The sequence below is a fragment of the Tiliqua scincoides genome, chromosome 9 (genome assembly GCF_035046505.1).
Source record: "Tiliqua scincoides isolate rTilSci1 chromosome 9, rTilSci1.hap2, whole genome shotgun sequence".
NCBI classification, from domain to species: Eukaryota; Metazoa; Chordata; class Lepidosauria; order Squamata; family Scincidae; genus Tiliqua; species Tiliqua scincoides.
This window is the reverse complement of record NC_089829.1, coordinates 23,489,656-23,505,416: the sequence shown is the minus strand read 5'-3', so window position 1 is coordinate 23,505,416 and position 15,761 is coordinate 23,489,656. Positions and strand designations below refer to the sequence as shown.

Sequence of the window (15,761 nt, the reverse complement as noted above, 5' to 3'; positions counted from 1 at the left end):
CCGAATACCCACCCTGCTGCCTTTTGAAAGCCTCCTGGTTTCTGACAGGTACAAGGGTCTGTTCCAACCTCCTAGGAGATGTTGCCAGGGATGGCACCTCAGACCATCTATGTGCAAAGCAGGGCTCCCCCACTGAGGTGTGACCCCTTCCTGGACTTTCATGAATTGCCCAGTTCTTGAAGTTAAACAAAAATGCCTAGATGGCACCTTTTGCAGCCACCCCTTTATTTTGGGTCTTCCTTGCTGTTGACTTTGACAAAGAATTCAGTGGTTCAAGATGAAATCTGCAGGTGTCCCAGAGCTGCCATCCCCAGCAGGTTGATTTCTAAAGGTGCAACCACGGCTTGCAAAGCCCATGTTGCTGCACAGCGTTGGGCACCCTGCGTGAAGGTGCGTTGTTGCTTGCTTGAATTGCCACGTGTCATAATTCACTTTGCAGCACCATCTGTTACGAGTGTCTTGCTCACGCTTTCCCCGGCATCCTTTTATTGGATGTTATTAAAGGATATTACTGCCCATTAATCATTTATTAATAAAAGGTTTATCTGTGGCCTTTGGGTCTCCAGCTTTGCTGCCTGCTTGTTATGCAGCCTTCTCTGTGCTTAGCCAGTGTGCTCCACTGGGGCTGTCCTGTGTGCTGATTGCAGGTCCATATTCTCCAGTGGGACTTTCCCCCTCTGACAAGCAGAACAGAATCTCCCAGAGCTGCGTTCAACCCCTTTAGACTTTAGAGCACAAGAAAAGTCCTGCTGGATCAGGCCAAAGGGAGCCCATATGGTATGGGCTTATTATTATACAATTATATATAATATTATATAATTATATAATTATTATAATAAGAGCCCATATCTTATTTCCCTAGTGGTCCAGCAGTTGCCTTTGGGGAGCACACAAGCCAGTAGATGAAGGCATAGCCCTGTCCCACTAGTGCTTCCTGCAACCCTTTCCCTCAGGACATTGCTACAGAGAACGAACTGTCTGCTTAGCACATCCCAGTTGTCCACTGTGTTGGTTGTTGGTGGACCAACCAGTTTGGCCAAGACATGATTCACTCTTCAACCGCAAGGATTTGGGAGTCCTGATACAAAACTCCTAGCACTCCAAACTGGAGCTATTGGGACACAGTCCAAGTCAATGATGATGGAATTTAGGAACAGCTTCCATGGCATATCCTCTACTGGACTTTGTACTCTACTCTATCCTCTACTCTACCCTGGCATATCCTCTACTCTACTTTGTAAGTCTGCAGGAAAACCCCTTCCCATTAGAGAGAGACCTACTGTAATTTTTCAAGGAGGGAGCTTCCAACATTCTTTGGGCTGGAGAAGGTTGGTGGCTGGCTTTATTGCAACCTTCCTTTGAATGAACTGTTCTTCATTTCTGAGAATCGAAAGGAATACCAGGGAGAGCAAGGGGCAGGTCACCGGGCGGATGGATTACGCAGGATCCGTTCCTTGTGAAACTCAGCTTGAAAAAAGTTATCAGTTTTCCTCCCTTCTCGCCAGACCTGCCATTTGTCCTCAACATCTGTTACAGAATAATGCCTTTTGATGTGTGAGGAGGAAAAGAGGAGGGAGGGAGATGGAGGGGGGAATGGAAACCAGAGCCTGTCATATTTTGTTAGATTCCTGGGTCCTGGGGAAAGTGTTTGCTCCTTTCAGCATGCCTGCAGCGTAGCAGGGCTTGAGAGCTGTTGCTGGAGATGCCGAGAGATCAGCAAAGCCGACTGATGAATAAGTGATTAAAATGGAGTCATGCAGTGCACACAAACAGTTTGGGGGCAGAGCAAACAGCAAAGGTCCGGGTTGCCTTTGAAGGAAAGAGTTGTTGAGTGCCTGGGTCAGCCAAGCCATTGGAGGCTTTAAGGGCAACAAGCACAAAGGGGCCTGTGTCAGTCCAAATCTGTCTCGGTGTCCCACCTCCCACCTGTACTTGAGCAGATTCCTCAGGGATGTTCATAGATGATGTGATAACCAACCATGACCTGTTGTTAATCCCCAGCACCCAGTGTCCAGCAGTAAGCCTGCCCCTAGCATGGTGGCTGTGTTTCTGGCTGCTGTGATAGCTCATTCAAAGTCACTGCTGTTCTCTGTGTATCCCTCTCATCTTTTAAAAGGCCAGTGCAGTTCACAGGTCTTGAAACACCTCGTAGCTGTAACTGATGTATACATAAGGTAACTTCCATTGTTGGAAGTAAACTAAAGAGAAGAGTCCTTAGCCAGCTCTGCCCTACTTGGAGGAAACTGGTCACCCAGATTGGATGAATGCAGTGGCTCCCTATCTGGGGCTGCTTTTCAAGATGGTTGGGAAACTGTAGCCACCAGAGTGCCAGTCGGTGTGTGACAATCGGTGCGTAATTGCTTGGATACTGTCTCAGTTGTGTTGGACACCTGTTCATTTCTGGACTGAGTTTTAAATCCTGATATTCTCCTATTAAAAAGCCTGTCATGGTCAGACTTGAAAATTGCCAGAACATTAAGATGAGATTTGGCGACCATGCTCTCTGGCCTGTCTCCAGTAGAAATACAGTTGGCAGAGACCAGGCAGGGACCGCCAGCATGGTAGCGGCACCACAGTTATGAAAGCCCTTCCACCTTTAGGTAGTCTGTGAAGCCGATTTAAGCAGGCCCATGATTTTGAGGTTTTTCATAATTTTTCCAGTGTTGTTCACCAGTCTGAGTGTATCTGTTTGTAGAAAAGCAGGATAAAAATAAATGCAAACAAGAAAATAAAATGAAGTACAGGCATCCCCTGTATCTGCAATTCAATTATGGATCCAGTTATCCACAGTTCTCTACTTCCTGTTCTGGCTGTGTCTCTCTAGCATTTAGGCTGCCTGCCTGCTTGCCTTTCTACAAGCTTGCCTGGTTATTGCATTATGTTAAAGGAAGATACAAGCTTGCTTGATGCCACAGATGAAAAACGAAGGTAATGAGCGCGGGGGGGGGGGCAGAGATAGCGTTCCCTCTTATCTGTGGTTTCCCTATCGGGGGAGGGCTGGAATGTATTCTCGCAGATACAGGGGTACACCTGTATAATGAAGTCTAATAAATATGAAATGAAATAATAACCAGGGGGATTCTCCCTTAACCAATGCACGTTCTTAAGAGCAGGTGGAATGTGTTCAAAGAGCTGGAACCAGGTGTTTAGATAAATATACTGGGCACCAAAAATGCCTGTTAAAAACTGAGAGGGCTGGCAAGGGCTGACTGCTTTCATGACCCGATTGAATGTGATGCTTTAAGACTGTGTATAAGAGACTGTATGCAGTCAGAGATACCTGCGAAATCCCTGTGTTTTTAAAATCCTGGGGAACTGAAGGAAGTATTCTGGTAAACAGAATATAATGATGGCTTGTCAGTGTCTTGTCTGCAAATAATTAATGTGGCGATAGTGACAGACAGGATAGCGCAGAGAGAGAGAGAGAGAGAGATTGGTGAGATCTGCTCTGAAAGCAGAGAGTGCTAGATGATATCAGAGGATTGGACAGAATGAACAGAGGAGAGACCTACCAGCAGTGTGATGGCTATATGTAAACACCCCTCTTCAGATACAGTCTACCTCCAAATGCCAGTGGCTGGGGAGCAGGCAGCAGAAGAGATCTGTTGCTCTTGTTCCTGCTGATGCTTCCCTGAGCCATCCCGTTGGCCCTCTGGTCATCTCTTGGAAGGTGGATGAGGTGAACTTTTTCATCTGATCTCACAGGGTTCTCCCCAGGTTCTTCTTATTAACTATGATGCCTTGAAATGAAACCACCATGTTCAGAGGCAGTCTGACTGCAGGTGTGGGGAATAGTAAATGAGAGGAAGTAGCTGCCTTTGTGTCCCATTTGTGGGCTTTCTGGAGGCATCCGGGTTGATGCTGGAGCAGAGGACTCCTTAGTTTGATCCAGCAAGGCTCCTGTTACATTATCGCACTTGGAGGGAACAGGAACCAGCAGCTTACAAAGCTCTCTAGGCCAGGTGTGGGTTGAAGGTAGGTGGCAGTGCATCACTGACCAATGTGCAGTGGACCACTTAGCACCTGCTGGTTGTAAGGATTCTCCCAAAAAGGGACTAGGAAGACCGTGGTCAGTTGAGATTCTTAGCCACAAGTGCAGACTTGGAACCACCGGACAGATCAACAAAGAGATCCTGGGCATTCACTTTTGCTTTGTCACCTGAAGCCCTGGCCTGTGAAGATGTGGCAGATAGGAAACTTTGCTCTGCCTGATGTGGTACTGGTGACCTGACTGACAACAGCTGTCCAGGGCTTAGGTCTTTCCCAGTCTTACCCTGAGATGCTGCTGGAGATTAAACCTGGGACCTTCTTCTTGCCAAACAACTCCTGAATTACAGCTCAGTCTAGTAAATGAAAAAAGTTGTAGACCCCACAGAACTGACATCAGCCTACGTTTGCTGTAGAGTCAAGTCTGTGATTCTGAAACTTCCTTGAATCATATTTCTGAAGTATTTCTGGATCTTATCATTTTTGGCAGTGTGAAGCAGCATTCATCTCTGTAAGAATATACACAAATAATACAGAAGTGGAAAAGGGAAGGAGGAGACTGTGTTGCTTTTATTGTCTCTGGTTGCTCCACTTTTCATTTGGGGATTGAACTTGTGAGCTGTGGCTACAAGTCTGGGGAGACCTATAGGGAAGGTTGCTTATATATGTGTCATCCCAAAACTGGCAGCACTCAGGGTCAAACTGTTTGTGGTAAGTTGGACCTTGGTGGCCTTGTAGCTGGTTTCTTCCAAAGGCACCAATCCCACCACATCAGCCCAGCCTCCAGTGACAATTCACTGTGGGTGCTCAGTAGGGTCAGAGTTCTCACTAGCTGTGTGGAGTCACACCTGTCTCAGGTATGGCCTGCCTCCTTGGAAGGAGTAGGGGGATTTCCGGTTTGGTGTGCAGATTCTTGGAGGTGGCGTCCCACAAAGGGTGGGTAGGAAGCAGGGGCAGGCAGACAGAGCTCAGGGCGGCATGCAGGATAGTGGAGTAGTTGTGACGACATGAGGGAGAGCAGCTCACTCACTGGCAGTCATCTCACTCTTTTCCCTGTTGCCTGTGCCTCTGTACGCCTGAGCATGCTGAGCTGGAGAGGCACACGGTGTCACGATTTGTTAGGGAATACATTTGTCACCAACAGGGCAGAAGTCAGCAGGGAGAAGAGGGTAGCCTTAACGGAGCAGGCTGCCGTTGTTTATTTATTGATGGGGCTTCTTCCTTTGCTTGCCAAGGAGTGAGGGGGGGATGAGCAGCCGCGAGGGGGCAAATCAGCCAGGGTTAAATATGCATTAGACTACCTGTCCTCTGAATGCTCTTGGGGCCAGCTGCTCAGTCAGGCCTGTAGACCCTGGAGTTGCCTAACCAGGTGGGGGAGCTTGACTCACTTTGCTCCTGTCATGTGTGTTTCTTCTTGTCTGGGGGCATGAAATACCTATTTATTGTCTGTTACTCCCTCATCTCAGGCCTGGCACAGGATGACAGGGGAAAGGACTCAGTTATGGTCTCCCACGCATGGGGTGTCCCCCTCTAAGGAAACTCCCCTTGCCAGTGCGGGGCATCGCTGAGTGGAAGACTGTCTGTTTTGCATGCCAGAGGCCCCAGGTTTGGCCTGCATTGGTATCTCTGGGGCAGAGGAGGCAGAGAAAGACACCAAGCCTGAGACCCTGGACAAGACCGAGACAGAGGGACCATGACCCCTAGGCACTAGGCAACTGCTTCCTCTGTTCCTGCTTTCTCTGCTCCAGGTTTGGGAGAGGTTCCTGGACCCCCAGGCTCCTCGGGTCAGTATCTTCATGGCAGTACCCACCATTTACGCCAAGCTGACCGAGCATTATGACAAGCATTTCACTCAGCCTCACGTCCGGGATTTCATCCGTGCCGTCTGCCAAGATAACATCCGGTAGGTGGACCCTCCCCTGGACCTCCAATGAGATCAGGAAGAGCTCTTGCTTTTCTTCCCCCTGCTTAGCTACAAAACAGGAAATACCCTGGAAACCACCCCCCCCTTTATCCAGATTGTTGTTGATGTTTGGGGGGTGGGGAGGAACCATGTAATTGGCCATGCAAAACCTGCCCAAATTCAGCTTCCTAGATTCCTGTTGGTTCCTGTCTTCTCTTTCCATCCCTCTGATGCCTTCCAGGAAGGCCTGCAATTTTGCAATGAGCTCCACTCTCTGGGGAGACTGTGCAATTGTCATCTTTGGAGGCTTTCACAAGTAGGCTTGCCCAGATGCTCATGTGCTTTGGTCCTATATGTTCCTGCTTAAGGGTGGGTGGCTGAGTGAGGTGCAGCCGTGGGATGTCATAGCCTTTCCCAGTAAGGAAGGTGCTCCAGCCCACAATAATTAACCTATCATTTAAAAATGACTGGCAGCAGCATTAAGCAGAAGCAAACTTTAAAACAGTAGAGAACCAGACATTAAAAACCTGTTATCTACGAGGTTATCACCTATCTCGTAATAGGTGAATTTTCATGACCCACCTAAAAGCTGGAGGAGAGGGCGTCCTAAGGCACTACACATATCCAGAGTTATGGTGCAAAATATTCTGTTCCTTGTGCCCTGTCATATCTCCAGGGTCTCTGAAGCCAGTCTTGGGCTTCAGGGAGATGCATAAGGGAAATGCAGTTCTTGGCCTCACTTGGTCCTCTTCGTTAAGGTCTTTAAATTTAAATTGAGCTAGGAAACAAATAGATTTCCAACATAGGTGATGCCTGGTTTGTGTTCTGGAATCAGCCCCACAGCTCAGTGTCTGTGGCATTGAGCTCTCCTGTTTGGGCGGTGCCACTGAAAGTCTCGTCTAAGGAGAGGTGTTGTCCAGCTGTAGCAAGAAGCGTGTGCTGCATTGTTAAGTGTGGTACCCCTGCTCCTGTCATTTCCGCTGGCAGGTTGATGGTGTCGGGGTCTGCTGCCCTCCCAGTCCCCGTCCTGGAGAGGTGGGAGAGCATCACCGGGCACAGGTTGTTGGAGAGATATGGAATGACGGAGGTCGGGATGGCACTCTCCAATCCACTGCATGGTGCTCGCGTCCCAGGTGAGAGAGCCGACAGGTGTTTGTGTTGCTGGCTGACCTGAACCCGCAAAGTGCTTTGGGTGCTATTCATTGTAACTACACAAAATAAAAGCAAAAAGTGGTGTTTTGGCCCATGTTACAAACCAGGACTGACAAAGAGAGAGATTGAGGGAGAGTGGTCCCTGATGGGGTTGTACCAGGGCGGGAGAAGTCCAGAGAAATCAGGAGGGAGTGAGTAGAACCAGTGCTTTTCTAACTTCCTTCAGAGTTCCATGAGAGGCTCCCGCTGCTGTTTAGCACTTCCATTGACAGGAGGGAAACTTGAGTCTGAGACCTGGGCTGCATACACTGCAGAGTGAACAAGGAGTGAGGTGCCATGAGTCCTGAGCTGCAGCTCAGGGCCCCCATTTTTGAATGCCCCTCTAACTGAAGGACTTCCTGCAAATAAAAACCTAGCACAGAAAGAGCAGGTTGGAGTGGATTGTTCACCTCTTGTGCTTTAAATTTTGTTCCTTGCAGAGAGTTTTCTTTATTTTTTGTTGTTTTAACTTGAGGGAACCTTCAAAAATGGGACCCATGACCTGCAGGCTGAGGTGGGACTCTCCATCCCAGCACCTTCTCCTGCTTGTGTAGGTGAGGCCTGAAATTGAAAGCAGCTCCTCCAAGACCACACTGTGATTCTGATGCAGAGGCAGGCCCTCCACCCAGGTCTCCCAGGTCCACCTCTGCCTCTATATCTTCTGCTTCAGACACTGGCTCTTAACTGCTGCAAGCCCTGCTTCCATACGCCCTGAAATGTTCAGCCTTGCTTATTGGTTGTTCCCAGTCAGGGCAGAGTCATGTGTGAAGAAATACCAGTGCCTTGTTGTGAAATGAGGGGAGCGGGTGTTGCTTCTTGCTTGCCATCTATCTCTCTGCACTTCCCCCTTGTCTTTATTCCTTGGAGTGGATCCTTCTTACTGTTGGGTGTTGTTGTTGTAAATTGTGTGTGTATTAAGGAGGCTAAGCTTAGGAAGCTGAAGCTGCTTTGGATACCGCTGCCCACCCCTACCACTTGGAGCCTGTTAACACACAGAGCTGCCTTCTGCTGTCTGTCTCATCCAGGACTGTCTGGTCTGACTAGTCAATCAGCTGGAGGCCCTTTGAACTAAAAATGTGAGGGGGCTGAACCTGGGACCTTCTGCATGCAACTCACACGCTCTTCCCTGTGGCAGTGACTCTTCCGATGAACCCTTTATTTAAAAGCTTGCATATTCACCTACTCCTGTGTAGGCGAAGCTGCCTGAGGCTGAGTTGGACACTGGTCCATCCTGGCCACTCTCCACCTGTCTTGCAGCTCCCCAGGCACAGAAGGGCCTTTCTCATTCCTGTTACCTGATATTCTTTTGAGTGAAGATGGTGGGGTCTGAACGTGGGCATTTCGTGTATCCCAGCATGTTTTCTGCTGCTCCAAATGTTACCAGCTGTGCAGTGCCTGCTGCATCCCACTCAAAAGACTGGCCCAATTCCCTTGCAGGGATGTATGTCAGGTCACGTCTGGGCAAGAATTCTTGCCCTCAAATGCATCATCAGCCAACAGATCTGGACATAGGTCCCAGGAGCTGTGGCAGTTTTTCCCACCACCTTGCAGTGCTACATACCAGGGACTGCAAGAGAGGGCCAGCTGTAGCAAGGCCTCACAGAGAAGAGGGTGGGGCACAGCTCCTGCTGGTGCACCTTTTTTCTCCTCCAGTGTTCTGTTCACGTGACACCAGCACCATCAAAGCCCTCCTGTGGCCCCAGCAGTCTTCTGTCCCCTTCGTGTTCAGTAGTAGGATGCATGCCAAGAGGATGAAAGAGGAGTGAGATGCTGAGGTTGACAGAACACAGACAAAAGAGAATAATTAGAACAACCCACAGCTCCAAGACCGGACAGCTGGCACTGCGGGGTATGCAGTCAGCAGGCAGAATGAAAAAACTCTGTGCAAAAGCCAGTTCCCAGGGAGATGAAACCCACACATCCCCTTGCTTCTCTCTGCATGGCACAGCTTTCTGATCTAGACACCTCCAAGAAGCCCCCATGTGGAAGGAGGGCAGAATGAGGAGGTGCTCAGGTGAGCCCCTGCACCTCATATCCTCAGTGGAATGCAGTTGGCAAGCTGATTGACAAGCAGACACCCACCCCATCTGTAGAATATCTCATGCATCCAAAAGAAGGGACAGGTCAGTGCATGCAAAGGAATGTGTCCACAGATCTGCTTCTTCTGCTGGAATGACATGCCAAGTCACTGGGCACAAGCACATCTGTGTGCACTGTGAACCTTCTACTGCTATCACAGCAGCTCTTGCCCGGCTCTCAGTCTTGTGTATTGTGTGTATTTTCCACCATGAATTTGTTCTACTGCACAGGCAAATTATGCTTTTTTTCCCTTGCGGCTTTGCTGTGAGCAGAGGCACCTGCTTCTCTGCCTCCCCTTCTGCCATCCTGATGCCAAGGTCTGTGTGTCTTCCTCTCTTGCATAAGGTCCCTGACCCTGCAGTGTCAGGGTGCCGCCATTTGATACAACAGGGCAGCCTTCAGTTTGGAAGAAGAGGAGATGAAAGATTTGGGGATAAATATTTTGCTTGTACATGGTTAAAACCCTGTTTAAAATGCTTCTGTTTCAGCAGCTTGCTCTGTCGAATTCCCCCCCTTGTGCTGTTACTGCAAGGGGAGATGAATAATTCATGGGCCGGCGAATGCCTCACTGGGCCTAATCACCACTTTAATTGGAGGTTTAGATCAGAGGCAGCTAATAGCCCTACAGCGGGGACTCCATAGACTGTTGACAGGGAGAGTGCTGAGAGCCTTATCGTTGGCCTGTTTCAATTCTCTGCGGACACCACCTTGCATAGCAACATCCAGGTCCCCTGAGACCGGAGGACACAGACCGCAGGGCCAATTAAATTTATCAGGGAAGAGCTGACAACTAAGTTAAACAGAGGGGGGAAATTGGCAGAGGACTAATAGGGTCACTCTCTTCTCCGACTGCTGCCTGTCTTGGGTTGTCAGGGCTCACACTGGACTCTGTGGGCTGTTTGCCAAAGGTCCAGGCGCCCATGAACAGAGCATGCAGCAGGTTCTGCCCATTTCTGTTCTCAGTGTTAGGCAAGAATAAGAAGACCCACAAGGTTGCTTAAAACAAAACAACACAAACCCCCGCAGGATGCAGCCCTTCTCAGTCTTCTTGGGGCGGAACTCTCCTTCCCTCCCTTTACATCTCTGTTTCCATCACCGGAAGCCAAGTCGGACCCTCTGTTAACTGTGCCGACATTTTTAAATGTCACTTGGGTCTGAGGAACGGGAGTCATTGTCTCCGCACGAAGACGTTAATTGTGCTGTCGTGCTGGTATCGCTATAATTAACACTGTCAGCATTTCCCAGGCTTTTATAGACCTCTGCTTTCAGGGGCTTGTCATTTTGGGTTGGGAGGGGGAAAAAAGACCCTTTCTGGAAAGTGTGTGATAAGTCAGCCCCAGCGGGGGCTTCTTTTATACATCGGTTTTATTTTGGCAATATGGGGACTGAATTAAAGTACAGGAGACTTTGGTTTCCCCTCCCCCACACACTGCCAGTTGGAGGGGAGGAGGCTTGCGTGGCCTGTATAGGCCTCCCTATCTTTGCAATAATTAAATTGCTGTCTTGTCTTCAGAGCACACGCAGCGGTCGTGAATCAGGTGCAAACCCACAGCTCCCTCGGAAAGAAGCTCAAACCATTGTTTCCTGCTTTTTTAATTGGTGTTGGAGGAATCTTTGTCAAAACACCATGGTGCTTTTAGAGCTTCTGTGCTGGCAGTGCACAGGGCACCTTGTCATTCCCGCCCAGCATTTATCTGAAGCCAGTAAGCAGCAGGTTGGTTAAAGAGCAAATGTGAACATAGGAAAAACCCTGTTGAGTCATACCAGTGGCACAGCAAGGTGCACATCCTTCCAGGGGTGCCCAGACATTTGAGAAGGCAGCATCTCCTATTCCTCCAAAGATGGAGGTTCCATTTGGTCCTTTTTTCACTATGTAAGAATAAACAAATAAATCATTTGTAACATAAAGGCTTATAAATATTTGCTTCTGGGCCAAATTCACAGTGTTAATGTTGACCTCTAAAGCCCTTAAGACCAAATTACTGGAGGACCATGTGTCACCACCACCCCCATAAGAACCTGCCTGGTCCCTCAGATCTGCATTGGAGACCCTGGTCTCTGGCTCACTGTAGACAGATATTGGTTGGCAGGCACAAGCAGTGGGGCCCTTTCGTTGGCAACCCCACGCCTGTGAGACTTTCTTCCAGGAGAGATCCCTCCCAGCCCTACACTTGCAGCTGTTAGGTAGGAGCTAAATATTTTATTTGGGTAAAGCCTTCCTGACTCTGTCATTGTCTATTCATTTTAATGCTGCTATTTTAGTACGTATAGATATTGTTTAAATGTGTGTGTGTGTGATGGTTATTCCAATCAGTTTTTTGAAAAGCATTTTGATCTCAAAAAAAGTGGTATAAAAATGGAATAAATTAAATAAAAGCTGCTGGCAGCAAAAGTACCATAGAAGAGGACTTCCCCCTTTTCTCTCACCTAGAAGGGAATGCCTCTCCTAAGAGGACGTCTGCTGCAGCTCCGATGTGTATCAGCTAAAATCAAGGATAATCTGCTGCTAGCTGCAGGCCTTTTGTTTTTACCTTTATGTGAATTGATTAATAGATTAATACAATTAATCAACTGAGATTTATTTAATAAGGTGACAGCCCAATTTATTTGCTTGTTTTCAGGGTCAGTGGGGACTCCACTTCCAGGCGTAGAGGTACGCATAGCCACAGAGAGCCTGCAAAGAGATGGCCCCTCCTACACTATCCATGCTGAAGGAGATGAGCATTGCACAAAGGTAAGATGGTGAACTGGTTGGGCCCGAGGAAATGAGAGGCTGGAGAGGGTAAGGAGCACCTGGAGGCCTGTAGGTTTTTCTTCTGGCAAGATCTCAGATTTGATGCCCTGGGGTGCCAGGATATGATTGTCCTGGCCTTCATGGTTACAAAGAAACCCTCATTCCCCTTTTTGTTCCACACCCCCCCCCCCCCGAAAAAGAACCAATACTTATTTGAAAACCACACACATTGAAGCAGAATGCATTATGTAAACCTAAACAACAGGATGCAGGTGTCTTTTTGTTTTGAGTGCTCCCTGAAGCATCTGATGCGTTTGACACGGTCCCTCACCAAAGGCTACTGAAAAAACTCCACAGTCAGGGAATTAGAGGACAGGTCCTCTCGTGGATTGAGAACTGGTTGGAGGCCAGGAAGCAGAGAGTGGGTGTCAATGGGCAATTTTCACAATGGAGAGAGGTGAAAAGCGGTGTGCCCCAAGGATCTGTCCTGGGACCGGTGCTTTTCAACCTCTTCATAAATGACCTGGAGACAGGGTTGAGCAGTGAAGTGGCTAAGTTTGCAGATGACACCAAACTTTTCCGAGTGGTAAAGACCAGAAGTGATTGTGAGGAGCTCCAGAAGGATCTCTCCAGACTGGCAGAATGGGCAGCAAAATGGCAGATGCGCTTCAATGTCAGTAAGTGTAAAGTCATGCACATTGGGGCAAAAAATCAAAACTTTAGATATAGGCTGATGGGTTCTGAGCTGTCTGTGACAGATCAGGAGTGAGATCTTGGGGTGGTGGTGGACAGGTCGATGAAAGTGTCGACCCAATGTGCGGCAGCAGTGAAGAAGGCCAATTCTATGCTTGGGATCATTAGGAAGGGTATTGAGAACAAAACGGTTAGTATTATAATGCCGTTGTACAAATCTATGGTAAGGCCACACCTGGAGTATTGTGTCCAGTTCTGGTCGCCGCATCTCAAAAAAGACATAGTGGAAATGGAAAAGGTGCAAAAGAGAGCGACTAAGATGATTACGGGGCTGGGGCACCTTCCTTATGAGGAAAGGCTACGGCGTTGGGCCTCTTCAGCCTAGAAAAGTGACGCTTGAGGGGGGACATGATTGAGACATACAAAATTATGCAGGGGATGGACATAGTGGATAGGGAGATGCTCTTTACACTCTCACATAATACCAGAACCAGGGGACATCCACTAAAATTGAGTGTTGGGCGGGTTAGGACAGACAAAAGAAAATATTTCTTTACTCAGCGCGTGGTCGGTCTGTGGAACTCCTTGCCACAGGATGTGGTGCTGGCGTCTAGCCTAGACGCCTTTAAAAGGGGATTGGACGAGTTTCTGGAGGAAAAATCCATTATGGGGTACAAGCCATGATGTGTATGCGCAACCTCCTGATTTTAGGAATGGGTTAAGTCAGAATGCCAGATGTAGGGGAGAGCACCAGGATGAGGTCTCTTGTTATCTGGTGTGCTCCCTGGGGCATTTGGTGGGCCGCTGTGAGATACAGGAAGCTGGACTAGATGGGCCTATGGCCTGATCCAGTGGGGCTGTTCTTATGTTCTTATGATGGGCCATCATGAGATACAGGAAACTGGACTAGATAGGCCTTTGGCCTGATGTAGCAGGGCTTTTCTTAGGTTCTTAATTTCACCTTGTGTTAAAGAAAACGAATAGTTGGGCACATCTTTGTTCATTCAGGTCCTTTGCTTCTGAAATTTTCCAGTGCAATTTACAACGTTCATAGTTACATCCATATCTTAGAGAAAGGGTGGGGGGCAAATTCATGAGGTTAAATACAGTAGAGAAAAATGTTCTCTTGTGCATGTATTGGAAAGTTGCACTTGGCAGTCCAAGAGCCATGCCACAGCGTAGCAAAGAGCTGATGTAATTTGCAAAGCTAGTTTCTGGCACCTCCCAAAGATCAATAGTCTACTTAGCAGGAACTTTGCTGGCATTCTCTGTTCCTTCTCCCACTTTGCCTCATTAGGCAACCTGCAGAAAACTCTCCACAAACCTTGGCACTGTCCATAGCTTCCGTTTTTGGCTTCAGTGGTGATTAACCTCCATTCTGTACTTTTGCTTTCAAGAGATCATAATCAGATGGGGTGGGTAAGGTGGGGTGCAGAAGTAGCAGCAATTGGGTATTGCAGCTGCGCAGAAACAGTGCCTGATACTTTTGGGGTGAAGCATCATTTATTTATCATGCGTGCATTAGGCTAACATTTCTGTTCAAACTGCTTTATTGGAGATACTGGTGTTGTCTGGAATGGTGTTGGCTAACCAATGAAAGGCACTTGGAGTTGTGGTGGATGATGATGGCTCAATAAATACATCGGCTCAGTGTGCTGTGGCAGTGGAGAATACAAATTTCATAATGCTGAGGATGACTCGACAAGGGAGTGAAATGGAAACAGCCAGGACAATAACGCTCTTGTTTAAATCTGTGGGGAGACACATCTGGAATACTGTGTGCTGCTCTGTCTGCCTTATCTCGAAAGAGACAATAGAGCTGGGAAAGGTGTAGGGAAAGGCACCAAGATGATGAAGGGGTTGGAGCACACTCTTCTACCTGGAAAGACTTAAGGGTGTTTGTGACTCTTTCATTAAGAAAAAAAGATGTCCGGGAGGTTCTGGGGATGGAACATGATTGAGGTTTGCAAAATCATGCACAGTGTGGAAATTTTATTTATTTAAAAAATTCATATCCCGCCTTTCTCCTGCACTCAAAGGAACTCAAGACGGCTTAAAAGATAAAAAATACCAGTACATATCATAAATTTAAAAACAATACTAATGTTAAAACATAAAAGCAATTAGACAACAAAACAGAAACAGACCCCACTGGATCAGATAAGACTGTTAAAATTTGCATTCATAAAAAAACCCCAGCCCTACATGTCAGCAATCAAAGCCTTCCAAAATTAAAAGGTCCTGAGGCCTCGCCAAAAGGTCTCTAAAGAGGGAGCCATTATAAGAACAGCCCCACTGGATCAGGCCATAGGCCCATCTAGTCCAGCTTCCTGTATCTCACAGCGGCCCACCAAATGCCCCAGGGAGCACACCAGATAACAAGAGACCTCATCCTGGTGCCCTCCCTTGCATCTGGCATTCTGACATAGCCCATTTCTAAAATCAGGAGGTTGCACATACACTTCATGGCTTGTAACCCGTAATGGATTTTTCCTCCAGAAACTTGTCCAATCCCCTTTTAAAGGTGTCCAGGCCAGATGCCATCACCACATCCTGTGGCAAGGAGTTCCACAAACTAAGTAAGGAAATATTTTCTTTTGTCTGTTCTAACTCTCCCAACACTCAATTTTAGTGGATGTCCCCTGGTTCTGGTGTTATGTGAGAGTGTAAAGAGCATCTCCCTATCCACTCTGTCCATCCTCTGCATAATTTTGTATGTCTCAATCATGTCCCCCCTCAGGCGTCTCTTTTCTAGGCTGATGAGGCCCAAACACCATAGCCTTTCCTCATAAGGAAAGTGCCCCAGCCCAGTAATCATATTAGTTGCTCTCTTTTGCACCTTTTCCATTTCCACTATGTCTTTTTTTGAGATGCGGCGACCAGAACTGGACACAATATTCCAGGTGTGGCCTTACCATCGATTTGTACAACGGCATTATAATATTAGCCGTTTTGTTCTCAGTACCTTTTCTAATGATCCCAAGCATAGAATTAGCCTTCTTTACTGCTGCCACACATTGGGTCGACACTTTCATCGACCTGTCCACCACCACCCCAAGATCTCACTCCTGATCTGTCACAGACAGCTCAGAACCCATCAGCCTATATCTAAAGTTTTTATTTTTTGCCCCAATGTGCATGACCTTACACTTACTGACATTGAAGCACATCTGC

The 15,761-nt window shown here is 47.8% G+C and overlaps 1 protein-coding gene across 2 annotated transcripts in view; it reads left to right on the top strand.

The window, feature by feature from the left end:
* ACSF3 (acyl-CoA synthetase family member 3) overlaps window positions 1-15,761 on the top strand; it is a 62,824-nt gene that overhangs the window by 11,603 nt on the left and 35,460 nt on the right. For both annotated transcript variants that reach the window (XM_066637658.1, XM_066637657.1), the window contains exons 4-6: window positions 5,736-5,890; window positions 6,878-7,023; window positions 11,782-11,894. In XM_066637658.1, the coding sequence (XP_066493755.1) occupies window positions 5,736-5,890; window positions 6,878-7,023; window positions 11,782-11,894 (414 nt within the window). The remainder of the gene's footprint in view (window positions 1-5,735; window positions 5,891-6,877; window positions 7,024-11,781; window positions 11,895-15,761) is intronic.